We start from the raw sequence: 23,195 nt of genomic DNA on the forward strand, positions 1-23,195 counted from the left end.
AGAATATCTAAAAGAAGGGGAAAAGGGAGGTGGGGGGTCCACTCCAATTGTATTGGGAATCAGAATTTTGAGAATGATATCATCATGTGGACCCTTACATTTCTGTTTTCCTTTTATATGCATGTCTACATGTATATACACAAAATAATTTTTTTAAAAGAACCCAGAAAGAAAAAAAGTTTGCACAGAACAGGCATAGGCAGGGCAATTAGCAGAAGAAGCAAAGGGTTGGTGGAGGGTAGGTATACAAAATGAAGGATGAAATTAAATGGTCTGACTCACTCATCATGCTATTGTGAAGTGTGTTTGTTTTTTTTTTTTTTTGGGTAAACATGTTAGATATAAGCATTAAATGTTTTGTTTAAATTTATTGCCCTTTGCTTAATTATTTTATGTTACTACTTTAATTGGTTTCTTGATTAACAAATTTCAAATTATGTGGGTAAAGGAAAATAAAGGAAAGAATATGTGCTGATCGGGTAACAATAGAATGTGACATATCAGCTTTAAAAATGTTAATAAAGAAGAAAAAGGAGGGAGGGGAGGTGACAGCAATTTAATCTTAAAATATTTATTTATTCATGATATTGGTAAATTTTATCGTTTTGCAACATCATATTTAAAATTATCAAACTTTAAAAATAAAAGGGTAAATTAGCTTTCATAAGTCCCATTTTGAGCATTCAAAATAAAAAATTACAAAAGAGTATTGTAATTACAAATTATTTTCATTTTGGTCACCCGTTAGAAAATATTATTGTGAACTCATTTTTGTCACTCATTTTATCTTTTTAATAAATTGGTATTTTAATCATTTATCTTTTATTTTTTTACTTTTAGAATTAATTTTAGTTTTTACTAAAGGAAAAACCCTGATTTTAGAGGGAAAATCATGGTATTACAATGAAAATTTGGGATTTTTACAAGAAAAAATCTGGATTTTATATAGAAAAATAAGTTTTTCTTTGTTTTTTTCTTTTTTTTTTAGTTAAATTTTTTTTCTAGTAAAAGGGTTTTACATGGAAATTAACTGAGCTTTTATTTTAAAAAAACTTGGGTTTTACATGTAAAAATCTATTTATTTTATAATTTATTTTATTTTATTTTTAGAAATAATTTAAATTTTTCAGTAAAAAAAGGAAATCTAGATTTTATACGAAAAAACATGGTTTTCACTTGGAAAAAATTTAAGTTTCATCTCTGAATAATTCAATATCTTATAAAGATTAGATTTTTTATTTTTGGAAAATAAAATTAATTATAAAAATGAGTGACAAAAATAAAATATACTAAAATTAAGTGATTAAAAAATTAAGTATACAATGATATTGCTTCATCCTAAGGTGACCAAATTAAGAACAGATTTTAACGGCGATGCTTTTCTACAAATTTTTATTTTCTGCGCCTAAAATGAAAACTTGGATTACCCAAAATAAAATGTAAAGCAAAAAGGAAAGTCTTTCGGTTGGTAAGGGCCAAAAGAGGAGATAGCGAGGCCCTTTTTCCACCCCAAAACTCGATTCCCATTGTATTTTAATTTTAAAACGTAACCAGATAGGTGCATCCCAACCCCAAAATAACAAATATCTGTTTCAAAGATATCTTCTTTTTTTTAATTTTAAATCTTAGTTTTTATACTTTAATTTTAAGAGATTAAAATCTCTATATTTTTCTATATAGAAATTTTAAAATTTTTGTACTATTTTATAATTATAAAAAAACTTTTTAACTCTTTAACATTTTATAATTTTAACCAATTTAGTCCTTACTCTTTAAAACACAAAATAATAATAATAAAAGAGGAAACACCATACTCTGTTTCTTAAAGAAAGCAAAATTACAATATTTAATTGATTTAGAATATCTTGAATTGCCTTCCAAAATACAAACATCGGATTCACCGTGTGACAACCTACAATCTCTTCCTCTTTCTATATATATTATTGTTAATCTGTGGGTCAGCAAAAAGGAGAAAGGAGAGAACACAAAAATGAAGTGGTATTTATATCCATATCTCAAATGGTTTAATTGAATATTTATCTATTTATTCCTTCAATCTTTTATTTTGTTTTGTTTTTTATTTATTATTTCTATTTTTTTCAAATTTCTTTTTTAGTGTTTCCCTTTTCTTTATTTTAAAATTTGTTTATTTCTTCTATCCAGGTTAGATCTAAATCCTTCTTTCTCAAGTTGTACAACTTGAATCGATCCTTCCCCTCTCTCTCCTTTATTATTCGGTATTAGATTTCGGCATTTTTAGTTGTTTCCTTGTGCTATATAAAGTTTTTTGTCGATTTTACTTATACAACATCTAAAAAAGATTAAACTTTTTTTGGATTAAATTTCATGCCCAACATTTTTAGATTTGATATTTATCATATAAATAGGCTTTGATTTAATTTTCGTATTTTTAGCACATCAAAAAACACCTTGAACAAAATATTTAAGTTGTTGTCCATTATTTCAAGTTTTCAGTTGATAGTTTATTTTCTTTTATTCTAACATTAGTTTTTATTTTGTTTTAGCTTGTTTTATTCCATTACAAATTCTATCACATTTCCACTTTTATAGGTACAAAAAGAGTTGTCTTTCCTTTCGCTACACAACTTACTTCATTTGAAGTCGAAATTTTTTTTAGCTTCTTAGATCCTTAAGACAACTTTATTAAATAGTGATCTCACATCTTTTTTAATGTTATTAAGTTTTATTACTCTTTAAAAGTTACTAGCAAGAAAATCTTAAACTTATTTTATGTACTTCTTAGAGTTGTTTATTTTTTATTGCGATTTAAATTTTTTTGACCAACCTTTCTTGTTTGAGTGTTCTTTTATTTCAACCTTTAATAATGGTACGTGCATATAGCATGTAAGAGGAGAATAATAAACCTTGAGCAAAGCATAGATGTTATATTTGTAAAAACCCGCACAGATATGTTGTTTCTAATGTCGTTCAACCTTCTATTGTTTATGGACTTGTTAAAAAAAGATATTGGTACAAAACACACACATAGTATCTTCTGCGAGCTTAAACAACTTATGGCAGAACAAAGAGAACAAGCTAGCAAGTGTATGTGGTGTAATGTAAAGGATCATAAGGACTCTGAATGTCCAACAAACTCAGTAGTCATTGTATTTAATTCAGTCATACAAGCCTTGCAAGTCTAAATACATAAGTATGACATAAAGCCTAGTGAGGAGTCTTCTTCTACTGCTATCATTGACAATGATTATATGAATGAACAAGAAACTTCGAGTGACACCATTTGTGAAGACAGTAAGTGTGGTTTTGTGCCTATTGTTGAGTCTTGTAACGCCCCCTAACCCTATACCGTCATCGGAACAGGGTTACGAGACATTACCAGTCAGTACGGTCCAATTTCGGTCATTAATTAAAGTAAATATTTACACACATCCTAGTTTTAAGATGTCGTCCCTTTAATGGGCCCTCGCGGTCCAATATGAACAGTAAATTCAATTCGGGACTAATTTAGAATCACTACGAATTTTTAGTAAATTTCAAAATTCATACTACATACCGTTGCCAACCATAATTTACTCATTTCATGAGTACATCTACAACCTAAATGACTCTCATAAAACATCCTAGGTACATGCCATTACCAATAATTAACACACTTTACCTTAATGAATTCGGGATCGAACTGGGATGCTGATTCAACGTTCTATCTTTACTAAACTGCGCGACGAAACAAACCGTCAATGAGTATGGTATACTCAATGGTATTTCCATAATCCGAACACTTAATAATATAACAATTAAACTTAAAATCACAATAACAATTATAAGTATTCATTTGTTTGTTTTATAGATAAATTTTCAATTACTTACCATATAAATTCTATACAAGTCATATAACAAACACAATAGCATATTTGTTCAATTCTTTTCATTTACTTACCGTATAAATTCTATACAATATATTCACAATTCACTTGTTTTCACACTTTATTTCTTAACAATATACCATCTTAATTCATTCTAACATCAATCATCATCCATTTGAACTTCACTCATTTCATGAACCTTTTGGTTCATGTTTTCAATCTCATATCTCAATTTCAATTCTCAATTCAATTTCTCATTTCATTCCAATAGCTCAATCAATCAAATTCACTCGACTTATCTTTTCACTTATTTACCCTATTAACAAGACTCGAACCTTGGCGGATACACGGATCCAACCAAACACACCAATATGGCACCCAGTGCCTCATCGGATAGTTCAAGTAATATTTGACACCAGTGTCTCATCGGCCTAGCCAAGTAAAGTTGGTACCCAGTACCTCATCGAATCTATCCGAAGAAATATAGTGACACCCAGTGTCTCATCGACTCGAGGTCGAAGAATCCCTGAACACTTCCAATCCTATGGCATGCCAACTATATCCGACTCAGCCCGATACTGTTAATAGGGTATTCAATTCACTTTCAATTTTTTTCAATCAATACACATTTTAATTAATCACATAAATTCGTAATCCAATACAATTCAATTCACTTTTCAATAACAAATATCCAAATATCACAAATCTCATATTTAAAATTTTCAAACAATTTATATTTCAATTCAATTCAAATAATCAATATATATTCAATATTCAATATATATATCTATATATATATATCGCCAATTTAATCAATATAAATTCAATAATTTCATCACATACTATATCAATCCATTTCATTTGCAAAACACAATAATTCTTACTTCAAAACACTTAATATACATATTAAGAAATAAATTCAACAATTAAGTATTAGGTTCGGATTATAGAAATACAAACCGTAATTTTCGAGCTAACTCCGTTGACTTTGTCTTGTCCTTTCTTAGCGAGATTTCGGTACCACATTGACTACGAAATTAATACAATTCATAATCATTAATACATTACTAATTCATATCTTGAGTTATAGAATTCTAAATTAAGATCCGCTAATTTTTCCTGAAACTAGACTCACAAATCTTCTTACAATAAAATTTTCAGAATTTTTGGTTTAGCCATTAAGTACAGTTTATTCTTTAAATTCACCCCTATTCTGCCGTCTGACAGTTTCGTCCCTTCTTCACTAAAAATTAATTATCTCATAGTACAGAACTCGGATAACATTCTCATTGATTTCTAATGAAAATAGACTCATTAGGGATTCTAAACATATAACTTTAAGCCTCTAATTATTTTTATTCAATTTTTGGTGATTTTCCAAAGTCAGAATAGGGGAACCCGAATTCATTCTGACCTTGTCTCACAAAATTCATTATATCTCATAATTTACAATTCAATTGCTTATATCGTTTCTTCTATAAGAAACTAGACTCAATAAAATTTAATTTCATATTTTATTCATCCTCTAATTCAATTTATACAATTTTGGTGATTTTTCAAACTTAGACTACTGCTGCTGTCCAAAATAGTCTTAGTACAAAATGTTGATTTACTTTAATTTCAATTTAATTCTAACTAAATTCACTTACTTTTCTATCTTAATTCATACTTTATTTCTATTCAAATTTCATCCATACTCTCATTTAAATATTAAATTTCCAGCATACTTTCCTAATTTCAAAATTTCATCAATTTAGTCCTTACAACATAAAACTTATAACTTACTTTACAATTTGATCCTATTATCAATTCTAGCTTGAAATTTACTCAATTAAACCCTTAATTCACTATTTTATTCAACATGAACTATACTTGAAAATCTATAAACTCTCAAAATATTAACTTAATTTCATCAAAGTCTTGTTCCAAAGCTTCTAAAACATCAAAATTTAAGAAGAAATGACTTAATTGACTTACCAAATTAAACTTTGAGCCTTGAAACCCAAATTTTCCTTTTTCTTTTTCTTTCTTTCTTTCTCCCTGTTTCTTCTCTGTTTCGTTTGCTTTCATTCTGTTTCTTATGTTTCTTTACTTATTTATATAATATAATATATAATATAATATAATATACTATAATATAATAATAATTTAATATATATATTTTAACACATAAAAAAATCTCAGATTTTTATGTTTATGCCGACTCACTTAGGACAAATGGCATAATTGCCATTTTGGTCCTCTTCATTTTCTTTTAATCTACAATTCAACTTTCATCCTTTATTCAATTTAGTCATTTTTCCTAATTACTCTTAATTAAACTAAATTTACTTAATTAAACTCTAATTAACCACTCAATTGACTTCGTAAATATTTTTAATAAATATTTACGAATCCATTTTTCAGAAACGGAGACCCGAAAATACACTTTTTCGGTAACAGTAAAATTCGGGTCGTTACAAGTCTAGATCTAGCATTGCACATTGTTTCGAAGTTGATAAAATAATGCAAACTATGATGATAGTGATAGTGAACTTTGTGAACTAAAAAAAGTTGATAATGAGAACTGTTTTTAGATTCTATGAATTTACACGGGTTAGACATTTATTTCCTCTTAAAGAGTTATATTTTGATGAATTCAATGTTACAATTTTTTGTTAGGGGTTAACAGAAAGTGAGGATGATTCATGTAAAAAAACTAAGAGGCAAGAAACCTTGAGCTTTTTATTCTATCGTTTATCTATTTATTTATCGTTTTGAATATTTATTACTTATTCTTAAATTTATTATTTTAGTTATTTTTTTAAATCTATTTTTTTTCCAAATCATATCCAAATCTTTATTTTTTGAATATGATCCTTCTTCCGCCTTTTCCTCATTTTCTTATCAGCAGGTGAAGAAAGCATGATGGAAGGTTATTGAAGGCAAGTTGGCAAAGTATATGCAGGAGAGTTAATCCCTTATTCATTGTTTGGAGGATTGTTTATAAGTGAGATCTTGTGTTTGGTGGTGTTAACGTGGTAGATTCGCCATCAAACCATCATTATGGGACGCGTAGGGCTGACATTCCTTCTGAATCATGATACGGAATGGTTAAACCCACGTGGGATTTGACGGCCAGAAGGATCATGTTCTCCATAAAAAGTCGAGCTCTTAGAAAACTCTAGTGGTGGCATCCTTCTAAGGAAATCGGTGATCAATCTTACCTAACCAAGTAGCTTAATCAAGGGGTCAAACTTCTAGAAACTACCTGGCTCACAGCAAGTGAGAGGCATTTCTCTGATGACTTGTCATGGTGCCACATGTTCTACGCTGGTGGGGTATAAACTTAAATTAAGTTTATACGTACACGCAATAGATGTAAACCTAAATTAAGTCTATGTGCTTATATAATTTTTATTAATGCAACCATGACTTTTATATTCATTAGTACATGTTATAAATATCAAATTTAGAGTTTGGTTAATAAACTGAAAATTTAAGTGTGAAAAATGAAGTGCTAAATTTTTATTGTTAAATTTTGTAAGTGTTGAATTTATATTAGAAAATGTTTGGTAAATTAATAAATATATGTGATATAATTATGTTGTTTGATAGATTATTTATTTTATTTTTAATATTATTAATACAATATTGTATATTATTTTAGATAGTTTTGAATGAGAGATAAATATGGTAATTTGAATATTTCATTCTTAAAATTAATATTTTATTTATTTATCAAATAAAATAATTTAATATTTTCTTATCTTATTCAACACTTTTAGATAAATTTATAAAATTTTAACAATTTGATTAATATAAAAAACTTTTAATTATTAAATATATATTAGAAACAATATTATTATTTATATAATAAAATATTCGATCAATTTGAAACTTTATATGATGCTACAATTATATTATTAAATCAACTTAATTGTGGATACTCTTCCATGTATAAGTATGGGATAATAACATATTTGCCCCCTGTACTTTAACAAAATGAGGCACTTAAAGTTTTTAAATGTCCAATGTGTCCCTTATACCTTGCTTCCGTCTTCCAAAAAGGCGCACACCGTTAAAATGCAACGTGACACTACACATGAACCACTATAGTACTGCCATGTGGCACTTTTCTGCCGAAATAATCAGCCAAGGACTTCAGAGCAGATATATCCTTTCATACTTTAAAAGGTCAAATAAAAAATGTTAATAAATTTTATAACCTTAAAAAATCATTATCCTAAACCATTAATTACTCTATTTTCCTTTCCTTTTATTAATTTCTGGGGGAATTGCATCTATCCCTCTTCTCAGTAGGTCCACTTAGCTGAATTTTTTCTCTATAAAAGTGCTACGTGAGCAATACTATAGTGGTCCTCCTGTATTGTCACATCGCATTTTAACAACCTTAGATTCAAGTACTTTTGTTGAAATATAAAGGTACAGTAAAAGAAATACATTGAATATTTAAAAACTTTAGGTACCACGTTAAATATTTTATTAAAGTACAAGTAACAAATATGTGATTATCCCTAATAGTATTTGTTTCGCTTAATTTTACAAAAAATTGTGGTGGGAAGTTTACATGTTAAAGTTATTTTCTCTTTGAGTACTCGCTTTTTTTTATCAAAGGTTGAAATTTTTACTAACCAATCCATTTTTTTTTTTTTGTGTATATTTATATGTGTAATGTTTCATGTTTTAGCTTTCTTTAGTTTTGGTTGTTTAATTACAAAAGTATGTTAACTATTATGGTTAGATACTCCAATTATTTCTTAAATTTTAAATTGGTTCACTCGTCAACTTATTCATCAATTTAGGCATTAAATATTAATTTAAACCTAACATGAAATATATTTAAAATCTGCAGATTGAACTATAAACACATACGTAACTTTTGGAAGAATAAATTAAATTTGGCATGCTAATATATATATATATATATATATATATATAGTTTTAATAAAATTTAAGATGATTACACATCAAATTTAAGTTGTCTATACAATGTATACACATATATTTGAAAATTTAATGAACATGTTTTAAATATATTTCACATTATATTTGAGCATATGTTTATACTCATGTTAATGACTATGGTGTCAAGATGATTCAATTGATACACCATTAATACTTTGAGCACTCAATTAGAATATTTTTAAATTTAAATATTAATTTATAAATTAATCATAATTTGAGGATGTTTGATAGAATCAACCCTTTTATTGTAAAAAACAACTAACCCTATTCCTTTCCTTATTAACCAGATTTAAAACTAACAGTTGCCAAAGGCTGCCGCCCCAAACCTTAAAGACATAGGTTTTAGTTGTGCCATCTACAACTGTAACGTGTAGGTATCCAAATCTCATGCATCTGATTTGTGCAGATTTTATCCAATTCTTTCCTAATTAAGTCGACTTTTATTTGATCCTTAAAGAATTTTATTTCATTAATTTTAAAGTTTTAACATGATTTAACTTGACTTGAAACCAACCCATTTCACCTTCAACATCTTTTTCACTGAATAAACCTTAAATTACCATGTACCTCACGTTTTAAGCTTATAACACCTAATGAACTTAATAATGGCAAGTTAAGCGAACTCATTTAATAGAAAATTCTAATTGATGGTTTAAGTAAATCAAGTTTCCTACATTAGAAATGCATGAAATTATTAAAAGAAAAGCTTACTTAGCACTTAAATTTGGTGGTCGGCCATGAAAGCTCCAAAGTTTTTCTTTTTTTCCGGCTGGGAGAAGAAAAAAAAGAAGACCATCTTGGTTCTTCCCCCCACGCTTATCAATATATATAAGTTTAATTATCTTTAATTAAAATTAATTAATCTTTAATTTATTAATAAAATTAAATTTAATTATAGTTTACTGGAGAAATGATGGAATATATCCCTATATATATTAACAACGGTTTTATTAATCATAAGTCCTTGGTAAATTTTCTCAATAAGCCCACACATTTTCTTTAAGAAAATTCCATGTGTTTAGTCTCTTACAAATTTGTCCTTATACCATTTCCAAAATCCTTCAAATAAATCATTTTATAATTCTAACTACCAATTTCTAGTCAAAATGTAAATATTCTTGGTTTAATAATCGAACTGTCTCAGTTTAAAAAAAATTAACTTTGAATCAAATTCTCTGACAACAACAAAAATTGAGTCGTTACACCCATGCACTATAATAAACTATAATTCACTACTTCCTTAATAAGATAAAACAAATAAAAAATTTATAAATAAATATTAATAGAATTATGATAAACCATAATTCACCACTTCGTAAGTAGCAGTACTACAAAAGCATTGGGGATTCTTTTTGGTTAAATGAATTTGGCAAATCAAAAAAAAAAAAAAAAAAATTCATCTTCATCCAAACAGCCCCTCTTTATTAAGTATTTATTTAGTTAAAATATATAAATAATGAGTTTCTTCCCTTTCTACAGAGATGGAATCTGCTCATACCTCTAATTTTTTTAATTAGGTTTAAATAAATTTATTAATAAGTGTTTTAAGTTTTTTTAGGTAAATTACATTATTCATCACTTATCACATTTTTATTTTGGTCACTCAAATTTTAAAATTTCTATTTTAGTTATTAACGTTTACTCGATGCAAAATTTAAGTCACTTACCCATTAAAGCTCAATGGAAAAGTGACGTAACTTTTTTCTAACTGATATAATAACACTTTTTTTATCAATTTGATCCTCAAACACATAATTGAATGATTATCATATATTACGAAAAAGTACAAAATATAATATTATTTATATAAATGTGTTTATATTTAATTATAATTATAAAGCTCAAATATTCATTTAGTCCCTCGAACTTAACACTTTCTCTCAAATTGGTACCCAAATTTTCTTTTGGTCAAGGGTTTAGGTACTGTTTTTTTGTAAAGGTGTTAAATATAAGACACATGACACTCTAGGTTGTGACACGCGGTATTGATGGTGCCATAGTCTATTTTTTATTAAATTTTTTTAAAATTTAAAAGAAAAATATATAAAAATTATAATATAAAAGAGATTATAAATTATAAAAATAAATGTATGTAAAAAGTTTAAAATATTAGGAAAAAAATCTAAAATTAGTTGAAAACTCAAAAATGTACATATTTTTAAATAAATTGCAAACAAATTAAATAAAAATAAATTTTATGTATAGAGATGAATGCAATTAAATTTGAATTTAGGGCTTCTAATTGCTTAAAGTTGCTGAAATAAATTATGCAGCTAACCACCCTCAAAACATAGGTTCAACATTATATTGTTTTTTTCCTGTGAAAAATTCAATAGTTAAGACGATTAGAACACACAGACGTACAAAAAATGGGTGCTACCGTTTCTCATTGGATCCAAAGCACACTGCACAAGAGATTATGATTAAGCTGGCGTCCAACATCTTGACCCAATAATGTGCCCATTCCTCATGGCCCATATAACATCTAATAGGCTGTTATTTGATCAATTTAGAATTTTAAGTACAAATGTTGAATTTATATTATAGAATTATTTTTTATTTAATATAATGTTCTATACTAATTAGATAAAAGGATGGTTGAAAGAGGAGGAATTTGAAATTCAAATTACAACAACATAAGTTGATAAAATTTGAAGATGGAACTACATTTGTGTGGCTATATATATACATATAGCAAACACCAGGAGAAGGAATTTTTGAATTTTTGAATTAAAGATTGATTGAGAGGTTGAAAATATTCAGGTTTGTTTGAGGCAAATGGGTAATAGTAAAAAGTTAGCAGAATGTCGGCCAGGGAACAACGATGGTCCACTTCAAGTAAAGCTAGTCGGTGCTCCTTTCTTATTTTCATATTATACATAATTCCTACCTTTTCTAAATTATTATGAATTTTTTATATCCTTTTCATGTAAATTAAATAATTATTTTTAAAAAAAATTAAATCTAATTTTTCCCCAAATTCAATGTGTTTTTTATAAGCTGACCTGATTGATCCCAAATCGAATCTGAGTTTTGACCAGCTGTTTACCGCTTTCTTTGTACACGTGGAGGCTGGCGAGACTTCCACCGACAGAATTTGGTTCTCAAGTTCTGAGTGCAAAATCCTTGTACCTTTTTTCTTTTTTCCCTCCCTTCAATCACCATTCACCATGTTTTAGGTATGCATGCCAACTGCCAGGTGCCAACCATGTTAATTTTTACAAGTTTTCATTAATTTAAAATTTAAAACTTATTACATGAAAATTCAAAGCAAAAACTAAGATTGTTAATTATTATTAAATGATGTTTAAAAGATACTTTTGGTAAGATTACAAATATTGTTTTTATTAGTTGGAGGGTCGTGATTATGCTCATAATCAACTCCTTGAAAGAATATATAAAGAATGTTGAAGAGTTTTTTTTGTTTAATTAATTGCATGTTCATGATGGGTATAATAAGATCCAAAAGATTATGATTATATGTTCAATCATAAACAAGTGATGGTATATGATTTTTTTTTTTTAAAAAAAGAAAAGAATAGGTGATGCATGGACATCTCCCTCTATGATTAAAACTTTGGCAGCCAAAAGGAAATGTTCAATTTGTGTATATTTAAAAAATAAGGGTAATCTATAAAAATAGTCATTTTTGTTTGTCTCAGATTACATTTTAGTCATTTATGTTTGAAATGTTACGTTTTAGTCACTTATGTTATTATTTTGTTATGAAGTAATCACTTTACCGTTAAGTTCCGTTATCTCTCTAACGATAATCCTACGTGGCTGTCCAACTAGATTTTAAGTGTCAACTTGGATTTCTAAATGGGAAATAGATTTTTAATTAAAAAGTTTAATTAATTAAAATTTTAAACCTAAACTTTAACTAAAAAAACTGTTCATCTCCTCTTTTTAATGGGTTTTTTCAATGGGTTTTTTTTTTCTCATTTGACTGGAAAAACTATTATTAGGATCAAAATAGTTGAAATCAAATTGACTGCTTCATAAAGATGGATTCAATGGAGGGTTCAGGTATATCTTCTTTGCATTCTTCTATCTCTTTTATTCAATACTGAAAAACAAAAAATTAGATTTTTTATTGTTTAATGAAAACCTTAAATTAAAATTCTTGATATTTTCTTCTACTTTTTGAAATTATTTGTAAATATGTATTTTATTTTGCGTCAATATACATCTCATAAAATACAACCAGAAACATGTTTTCATGTACATGTTTCATTCAAGCTAATTTTAAAATTTTCAGAAAAGGGTTGTTACTTTCACTGTTATTGTTCCTAATTATTATATTTTCTAGTTCTTTCACAGTTCTTGAATAATTGGTTGCTCAATTAAATTTTTTCTAATCTGAATCAATTTGTATGTTCACAATCTCTTTGTGGGTATTCCAAATTATTCTTTCTTATTGATGATTTCAACTATTTTGATCTTAATAATAATTTTTCCAGTTAAATGAAAAAAAAACCATTGAAAAAAAAAGAGACAGAAGGAAAATAAAAAAGAGGAAATTAACAGTTTTTTTAGTTAAGGTTTATGTTTGAAAATTTTAATTAATTAAATTTTTTTAATTAAAAATTTATTTTCATCCCATTTAGAAATCCAAGTTGGTACCTAAAATCTAGTTGGACTACCACTTAGGATTACCATTAGAGAGATAACGGAACTTAACGGTAGAATAATCACTTCGTAACAAAATAATAACATAAGTGACTAAAACGTAACATTTTAAACATAAATAACTAAAATGTAACTTTGAGGCAAACAAAAGTGACTATTTTATAAATTACCTTAAAAATAATTAAAAATATAGAGTGACAAAATAAATATAAAATGTTATTGCATTAATTGAACATAAAAATAATTACTTTAAGTAATAGTAAATGGTTTTCGTAACAAAATGCAATACTTAGCACACTCTTTTAAGGTTAGTTAACTTACTCGTGATAATAATAATAAATTATACTAGATACAATAGTTGACCACTATATTAATAATATTATTGTTTATGTTTCCATTAGCTGTTTATTAATAAATTCACAATATTTTACTTACTATTAAATAATGCCTTTTAATATATATTACGATCTAAATCATTAGTCCTTACATTAAATACAATATCACTGCTATAAATGAATCAATTAATCTTGAAAAAAGACCAAAAAAAAAAAAAATTAAAAGAAACAAAAGGGGAAGTGCATGGAAAACATGTTGAACTTTCCCGGTCAGTGCAGATACTGTTTGCTATTATGCAATGGGATTGTCTCTTTCATGGCCACAAATTTAAAAAATAAAACAAAGAGGATTTCATATTGGGCAGTGGAATTTTCAGCACCACGCATTAAAAACTAGCACTTCCTTTCTTACCACTTAAATCATAAATTTTTTTAGAAAGATAAAATTAAATTATAATTTTTATGATAGTAAAATATTTTTTTTAAAAATTAAATTAAAATTTTATCATTTTTAAAGGGAAACAAAGTATAATTTTATTTTTATTAATTTTAAATTGGTTAAAATAGAAAATTTTCTATTTTACAGGACCGTGGCTCTCGCTAGCCTCTCTAGATTCGTCCCTCGTCATACATACATATATATTAGACATTGTAGGTCAAATTCTACAATTTGACCTTGTACTTTGCGTAAATTATGGATTTAATACTTATACTTTAATTTGATCATTTTAAATCCTTGCATTTTATTTTTAGAATTTGAAAATTTTGGTCCTATCTAAATGATAACTATAAAATCCATTAAGTTTTGTTATTTTTAAAATTGAAGTGTGAAAAATATTATCACATGTGTAATGTTATGTTTGTTTGATATTTTCATATATTATTTAAAAAAAACAATGAATAGATTTAACAAATTTTGTTTGCATTAAGACTTAAGTTTTGAAATTTAAAAATACAGTCATTACAAAATATCCAATTGATGAATGTAGATTAAATCTATAACTTTAAGCATAATACAAGACTAAGAACAAAATTTAAATAAATAGATTTACCTGTTACCAATGGATCAGATTAAATTTTAAAAAATTGAAAAATAAAGAGACTAAAATCGATTAAATTAAAGTACAAGTACTAAATTCATAATATACCCAAAGTGGAATTTGACCTATATATTATATATAAAATTGTGGGCAGCAGGCCACTTATTATGAGCCTTGTCCTCCATGATCTCATGGGAATTAGGAGCTATTGCTTAAGATGTAGAATAGACAAATAAATAAGCATTATTTTAATTAGATTATGAATTTTCCAATTTACTTGGTGCACATGATCATAAAGAATGCTTGAACCGATCATATTATTAAAAAAATAATTGTTTAATGGACCTGGAAATTTTTATTTTGTTTAATAGAATTTGATACATTCGATATGCTAGTGGTTTTTTTTAATAATGTGCTTGATTTTTTAAAATAATTGTATTTTGATACTTTAACTTTTAAAGTCTTACAAAATTTTGGATTTAAATTAAAAACATGGTTTAATATTTTCAATTTAAAAATAACATAATTTTTAAAGTGAAGGGAAGGTATCAAAATTTTGATAAATTTTAAGATGAAACTAATAATTTTTAAATAAAAATTGACTAAATTGAAAAATTAATGATTTTATGAGGGTTTTTACTAAAAATATAAAAAATAAAAATCGAAAATAATACACCTAAAAAAGTAATTACGAAAATTGTATGGTCAGGGTGGTCACGCCACTCTGACAGGCGGCAGTGACGGTGAACAGTGACCCGCAACAGTAAAAAAAAAACTGAAAAAGAAAAAAAACACTGAAAACGAAAAATAAAATAAAAAAAGGGTCATGTTGGTGCCAGAGGCTGCACCAGTGTTGCCTCTGGCAGAGGCGGCACCAGTTGTGTGGGTCTCACAGGCTTAAATACATTGAACTTAAATACAAATATTATTATTATTTTAAAATGATAATAAGTAAAATATTTTCGTATATTATTTTTTATATTATTTTAGCAAAAAATGTTTCAAATGTATTATGTAAGTATTTTTTTATATTAATTTAATAAATAACCCCGATTTTGACACTTTCTTCAGTATTTTTTTCGTATCTTATTTTTAAAATATATTATTTTCGTATTTTATTTCTTCATATTATTTTAGTACATAATGTTTCAAATGTATTATTTAAGTATTATTTATATTTTTTCAATAAATAACCCCGATTTTAGCACTTTATTCGTATTTTTTTGTATCTTATTTTTAAAAATATATTATTTTCATATTTTATTTCTTTATATTATTTTAGTACATAATATTTCAAATGTATTATTTAAGTGTTTTTTTATATTTTTTAATAAATAACCTTGATTTTAGCACTTTATTCAGTATTTTTATTTTCAGTATATTATTTTATTAAATTAATATAATAAAACACTTACATAATACATTTGAAACATTTTTTCCTAAAATAATATAAAAATAATATCTGAAAATATTTTACTTATTATCATTTTAAAATAATAATAATATTTGTATTTAAGTTGGATGTATTTAAGCGTGCGGGACCCACATTAACCTGGTGCCTCCTCTGGCACCAACATGACCCATTTTTTTTTATTTTTTTTCGTTTTCAGTTTTTTTTAGTTTTTTTTTTTTATTGTCATCATTCATTGTTACATCACATCAGGGTGGTCTGCTTTGTCGAGTGGCATGACCACCCTGACCATACCATTTTCGTAATTACTTTTTTAGGTGTATTATTTTCGAAATTTTTAAAATTTTTTATATTTTTTTAGTAAAAACCCATTTTATGACATTATTCTATTCTTTAAGCAACCTTTATTGTAAATATTTTATAAAATGTGATTTGTATATTCTTATGCGTTTATGGGTATATTATAATTATGTTTAAACCATTTTATCTTCATATAATATTTTGATAGATATATAAAATTTAAATTGTTAGTGATTTTTATTATATAGAGTTTGGTTAAAATTAAATATTACAAAACATAAATTAAGCGTAATCTACATAGATTAAAATAATTTTAAATAAGACTCACGTATAATAAGATTTAAACAAAAATAATAATCTAAATAGTATATTGAAAAGGATTTAAATCTTAGAATTAAAAGTTATTAATTTAATTTCTTTTTGTGGGTTGAAATCACTTCTAGTGTCTTATTAATTAATGCTCAAAAAAGAGGGATATGGCACATTTGCTTAAATCACGCTTTCTACGTTAAAGGGAAAAAAAGAGACAAAAAGCCGTCTATTCACATTCTAATGCAAAAACCGAAATCAGTAGAACTAGTAATTTTAGTTTTTACTAATTTAAATTTCCATAATTAAAAAAAAAACCCCAAAATTTCTTAAATTATAAAATTTGAACTAATTTTTGTAGATACACATTACCTCCTACGTAACGTAATGCTAAATTAAGCCCTCCAAATAAAGAGAGAAAGATAATGCTTTTTCTGTTCACTTCACTCCTAAAAGTAAACACACTAAATAAGTAGCCAAACAAAATGGTTGGTTTAGGAGGGAAGGAGGGGACAATGGAGAAGAAGATGATGGTGAAGAAGCAGCTAAACAACAATCATCAAAATACCCCCAGATTTGCCTCCCATTCGACCCTTCTTCTCTTCTCCGCTGCTGTTTTCGCCATTCTCACAACAACGGCAGCAGCTCAACCATTTGATTATGCCGATGCATTAACCAAGAGCCTCCTTTACTTTGAATCCCAACGATCCGGTCGTTTACCCTACAACCAACGCGTCACTTGGCGCGACAATTCTGGCCTCACCGACGGATTGGAACAAGGAGTATGTCCCCATTCATTGAATGCCCAGAAACTGGGTTTTAGTTTTTTTTTCCGAAATATTGTTCTAAGTTGAAATGTTATCTGTTATTGTAGGTGGACTTAGTGGGGGGATATTACGATGCTGGGGATCACGTCAAGTTTGGACTCCCAATGGCTTTTACAGTCACAATGTTGTCTTGGGGTATCATCGAATTCCACGACGAAATCGCCATTGCCGGGGAATTGGAGCATGCTTTAGAGGCTATTAAATGGGGGACGGATTACTTCATCAAGGCACACACCAGCCCCAATGTACTATGGGCAGAGGTGGGTGATGGGGACACTGACCATTACTGTTGGCAACGCCCCGAGGATATGACCACCTCGCGCCAAGCTTACAAGATCGACCAGAGCAATCCCGGATCGGATCTGGCCGGAGAGACGGCGGCGGCAATGGCGGCCGCCTCGATTGTGTTCAAGAAAACAAACCCACATTACTCTCTCTTACTCTTGCACCATGCCCAAGAGGTACCGAAGCCCTTGTTTTAACTTAAATATTACATCTTCCGTGATTATGAAAAATTAGATTTGGGTTTTGAAATTTGGTTCCTTTTTTCGGTGGGTGTTTAGTTGTTTGAGTTCGGGGATAAGTACAGGGGGAAATATGACGGAAGTGTTGCGGTGGTGAAAAACTACTATGCGTCGGTGAGCGGATACATGGATGAGTTGCTGTGGGCAGCTTTGTGGCTTTACGAGGCCACCGACAAGGAGGAGTATTTGAAATACGTTGTAAACAATGCTGATGCTTTTGGTGGGATTGGCTGGGCCATTACGGAGTTCAGTTGGGATGTTAAGTACGCTGGAGTTCAAATTATGGCCTCAAAGGTAAATCCCTCTCATCAGTCATCACTGCCAATTTGCTTATATTATTAGAATGTTTAATTAGGGGTCATTTCATATTTAACAAGAAAAAGTAAGATTTGAAAGTTTTGAAGAAAAAACAACAAATTTAATGATGCCAAATCGATGTCCATGTTTAACCAACGTTTCGGTGCTTTTAAAAATATTAACAGGAGCAAAACAAATTACGCTAATGTTTCTCCATATACAAAGATATCTGAATATTTAAAATTTATTAATCCGAATTGAGAGGAGATATCGATGACTCCCCAAAATCTTCATGAGATTTGCTTTTTTCTAGATTCAAAGATGTAATAATGAACATGCACTTCCACCTTTTCTTTTTATTATAAAAAAAAAAAAAACATAGCAAAGTACACTGATAGAGTCATCCCTAATCAAGGAACCCTCTTTTGATTTTATTTACTTAAAAGCATAAGTGCACCGATGCATGTGCAATTGATGCCTAGATCAGTGCCACTGAGCTTAAATCTAGTGGAAAAGCAACAGTAATTTCTCATGCTTCGCTACTACATTGTTGCCGCTCCAAAACCATAGGAGGTGTAAACTAATCCGGTAAACAAATATATAATAATATCGTAAGCATTTTGAGGTAGGGTCTTTTGGTAGATGTCTTTGCCCCACTGCCAATCAAAGTGAAGTTACAGGCTGCTCTTTCATTTATGGATGTTGGGCATACCTTCACCTTCACAAGCTTGTTTATTTTTGTAGACCCACGTATTTTCGACCTTTTATTTTTGCAGTAAATCTCTGCAAAAATCCTTGAATATTTGTTATTACGACTCATCAAACACAACTCAAAACGGTTGCATTCAATTTAAATTAAATTGGTCTGCTCCATTTTTGAATAAATCTAGCGTGGACCTATCATAGTGTGGTCAATTTAAATGTTGTTGAATTTTGGATCTTTTCTATGGAACATTCATGTTTTCTATCAAGACAATGATAATTTTTTAACTCAATTGTTTCTAATTTTTTAACTCAATTGTTTCTTCTTTCATTTTCGCTTTTAATTAACTCTAATATTTTATTTTAACTGTTAATTTTCGATTCAATCAGTTTAGTTTTTATTATATATTAAACGAAAATGGTATTAAAATGAATTCTGTTTTTTTCCTTGGTAGTTGCTGGAGAAGGAAAAACACAAGCAGCACGCTCACATTCTGAAGCAATACCGATCAAAAGCCGAGTACTACCTATGCTCATGTCTCAACAAAAACAACGACACCACCACCAACATTGACCGAACCCCAGGAGGCCTTTTATACATCCGGCAATGGAACAACATGCAATACGTGACGACAGCAGCATTCCTTCTCACCATCTACTCAGAATTCCTCCAAGATTCGAACCAAAACCTCCATTGTCGCGCCGGAACAGTGGATCATGAAGAGATCCTCAGCTTTGCCAAATCTCAAGTTGATTACGTACTAGGTTCAAATCCCATGAACATGAGTTATTTAGTGGGTTATGGATCAAAATACCCCACCAAGGTGCACCATAGAGGGGCCTCAATCGTGTCATACAGGGAGAATAAAGGGTTCATTGGGTGCACTCAAGGTTATGACCATTGGTATAATCGAGCCGAAGTGAATCCTAATGTGTTGGTTGGGGCAGTGGTCGGGGGACCTGATTCCGAAGATAATTTTTGGGACCAAAGAGATAATTACATGCAAACCGAGGCTTGCACGTATAATACAGCTCCATTAGTTGGAGTTTTGGCCAAATTGTTACAGTTAGAGGAAAACCATGAACTAGAATTGTTTGCCTCTTATTAGAAGCAAATATAAATATCAAGTGAGAGCAAAAAAAGAAAAGAAAAAGAAGAAATTAGTGTTGATGAGAACTTTAAAGCACCTTTTTTTTAGTGTGGCTGAACAAAGGCGTTCAAGCCCCATTTTTATTGTATCTTCATTTTTGTTGCAATGTTAATAATAGTAAAATATATATATATATATATATAAACTATCAAATTCAATATATAATATTGGGCTAATGCCATTCCTATGGAGCTCTCTGGTTTAATACTGTTGTTTTGACACTTTGATTGAAAAAAAAAAAATCAATATATATGTTTTAATTTTAATCTGTTATATATTATAATCTTCTCGGATGACAAAAATGCTTGGAGAACACAGTTTATGTTAAGATAGAATTGTTGTTCCTTGAGAAGATTACTGTGATACAAATTAGTCCCCATCATCTCTTCTTTTTTTTTTTTTTAAAGAATTTTCAATGTCCAATAAAAATGTCATGTTTTTATTGGCTTGTATCATGTTTTACATAGATTGAAAGAAAATTAACAATTTAAGTGCCCCTTTTAACAAAAAAAATCTTTACGTGACTAAGTGACAAAGCAGTATAATTTGACTAATTTTACATTTAAGGCAGTTAAATTTGAAAAAATAGGAATTTCAATGAAAATGCAACTTTAGACTCATAACTAACCATTTAGGTTCTAAAGTCTATCTAAAAAGTGAGGATTTAGTAAAAAAATATAAGCTCAAAAAATAGATATAGACAAAAAAAGCCCATGTGGGCATATTTTTTAGCCCAAGCCTAGTTCAGCCCAATAAGTCTATACTTTATTTTTTGTTGTTTTGTTACTATTTCGTTATTATTACTATCGAAATTGAATTGTACATCTAAAATAGTCCTTAGAAGATATGATTGCAAGCGAATACTTGACATGTCCCTCCTCTTCCAGGCCCGTCACAGGGGATATGAAAATCGAGATTTACTTTATCTGGTATCAAACGCGAGCTGCGAGCAAATAGAATACCTTTCAGAAATATCAATCCTGTCACATGAATTGTAAATGCATGAATGTGATGGACCAAAAAATCTATAGTTCCTAATGAAATAGGTAACAAAGCAACTTTACCTCCTACTGCCACTAAATCACCGCCTCCCCAGGTCAAACTGGTGCTCTCTGGTGCACCAGGAGCCGTTGCACTGAGTGCTAAAGTATGGGTGTTTTGTATTCATTGAGCAAAGACGGGTTGTAATTGTATTATTTTATTGTTATTATTTGGATATTGTATAACTCTAATTTTATTGTTAATTTTGCTACTATTTTAGAGGTATTTGCTTGTTAAGTTGCAATTACGTTAATGTTATATAATTATAATTTTTTAAATGTATTTCAATTTGTTAGGAAGCATTTATTTTAATGTTTTTAGTGTATTTGATGTATTATATTTTTAAAATTATTTTTTATTAAAAATTTAATATGGGTGGATCGGGTTAAACTCGAGTTTAGCATTTTTAATTTGAGTCAAACTTTGATAGAATCTTAAACCTATTTTTGAGCCGAATCCGAATTAGAAAACAATCTAAAATTTTGGATGAAACTTTTGTTTAGTTTGGTATTCAGCCTACGATTGGGGACAATTTCATGGTGGGGCGGAGAAATACTAGAGGCCATAAAGTGAAGGTATTGCACAGTGGGATAAAAATGTTGATATTACTTAAATAAAAGCTTTAGTTAGGGTTTCATGAATTTTTAAAAAAAAGGAAAAAGGTTTAAGAGAATTTTGTTTTTTTACTCAACATTTTGATATTTTTAATTATTAAATAATAATCTGCCTTAAATGTTATTCAAGCATAACTCTGCTACGTCAAATAGCAGCTTTAGCCTTCAGCCAGAATAAAAACCCATTCTTATTACTATTATTTTAAGTGTTTTAACTAAAATGGTGATTTGTTTGAATTCCGTCCCATCTCACCATTAAAATATCTAATGTCACAATTAATTTTACTAATATTAGTGTTTTTAATGTAACTGGATCCAATAATAACCATATCCAACCCTATTCAAGGATTAAATGTATTGATAAAGAAAATTCAATTTTTGACAAGTATTGTGAGGTTTCAATTTTTTTCAAATAAATTATTTAGAGACTTACTGATTCTAACAACTGATTGTAAAAGACGATCATTTTGAAGGACTAAAAAGTGAATTTAACCAAGGCCTTGAATCGCAAATTGACCAAAACTAGAAAGCCTATCCTATCCTAGCCGTTGCTTAGGCCAAATTAATGCTCACCATTAGATGAGAGTTAAGATAGTGTGTAGGCGTTTCTAAAGCATAGTGAGGGGAAGAAAGATGAAAGAAGATGACGTTGTGTGGAGGAAAGAATTTTGGGCACATCCTCTTCAAACCCTCTTAGTGTATAGAAGTTATTTTGATTTAAAATGTAGGAGAGCCAAATTGAAGTTAGAATATTGTCAAACCCTATGGTTCCTCATCGCTTTCTATACAAATTGAGAACCCAAGTCTAGATTGTGATCTTATGAAGGTGAGAAACTGAAATTTATATTTAATCTTGTCTCCTCCAATCGGTGGAGAGGTATGGAGTTCTATTTTTTGCTATTTAATTTGGGGTTTAATGCTAAACTCTTCCTTATTTTCATTACCCATATATATAGGTGGATCAAAATAGAAGAGCAGAAGTAGAGTTTTGGGTGGATTTATAAGGCATTCGAATAAGTAGGTAAAGGTGAGGAATGAGTTTAAAGTAAGAGGTGTCTATTTATTTTTAAATATGATATTAATATATTTTATGTTTATTTAAATTTAGCTCGGCTCAAATTGAGTTCAAAATTTTGCCTAAATTTACTTATATTTGTAGAAAACTAACTTAAACTCATTTTAGGCTCGACCATATTATT

At 28.5% G+C, this 23,195-nt stretch overlaps 1 protein-coding gene across 1 annotated transcript; it reads left to right on the top strand.

The window, feature by feature from the left end:
- The first annotated feature begins 17,210 nt into the window (after positions 1–17,210).
- Positions 17,211–20,486, top strand: LOC108470818 (endoglucanase 11-like). The gene is made up of 4 exons (XM_017772299.2): positions 17,211–17,622; positions 17,715–18,128; positions 18,231–18,485; positions 19,646–20,486. The coding sequence occupies exons 1-4, from the start codon at positions 17,326–17,328 to the stop codon at positions 20,297–20,299; spliced, it is 1,620 nt and encodes a 539-aa protein (XP_017627788.1). The 5' UTR covers positions 17,211–17,325; the 3' UTR covers positions 20,300–20,486.
- Positions 20,487–23,195: the final 2,709 nt, after the last annotated feature.

This window comes from Gossypium arboreum, chromosome 11 (genome assembly GCF_025698485.1).
Source record: "Gossypium arboreum isolate Shixiya-1 chromosome 11, ASM2569848v2, whole genome shotgun sequence".
NCBI lineage: Eukaryota > Viridiplantae > Streptophyta > Magnoliopsida > Malvales > Malvaceae > Gossypium > Gossypium arboreum.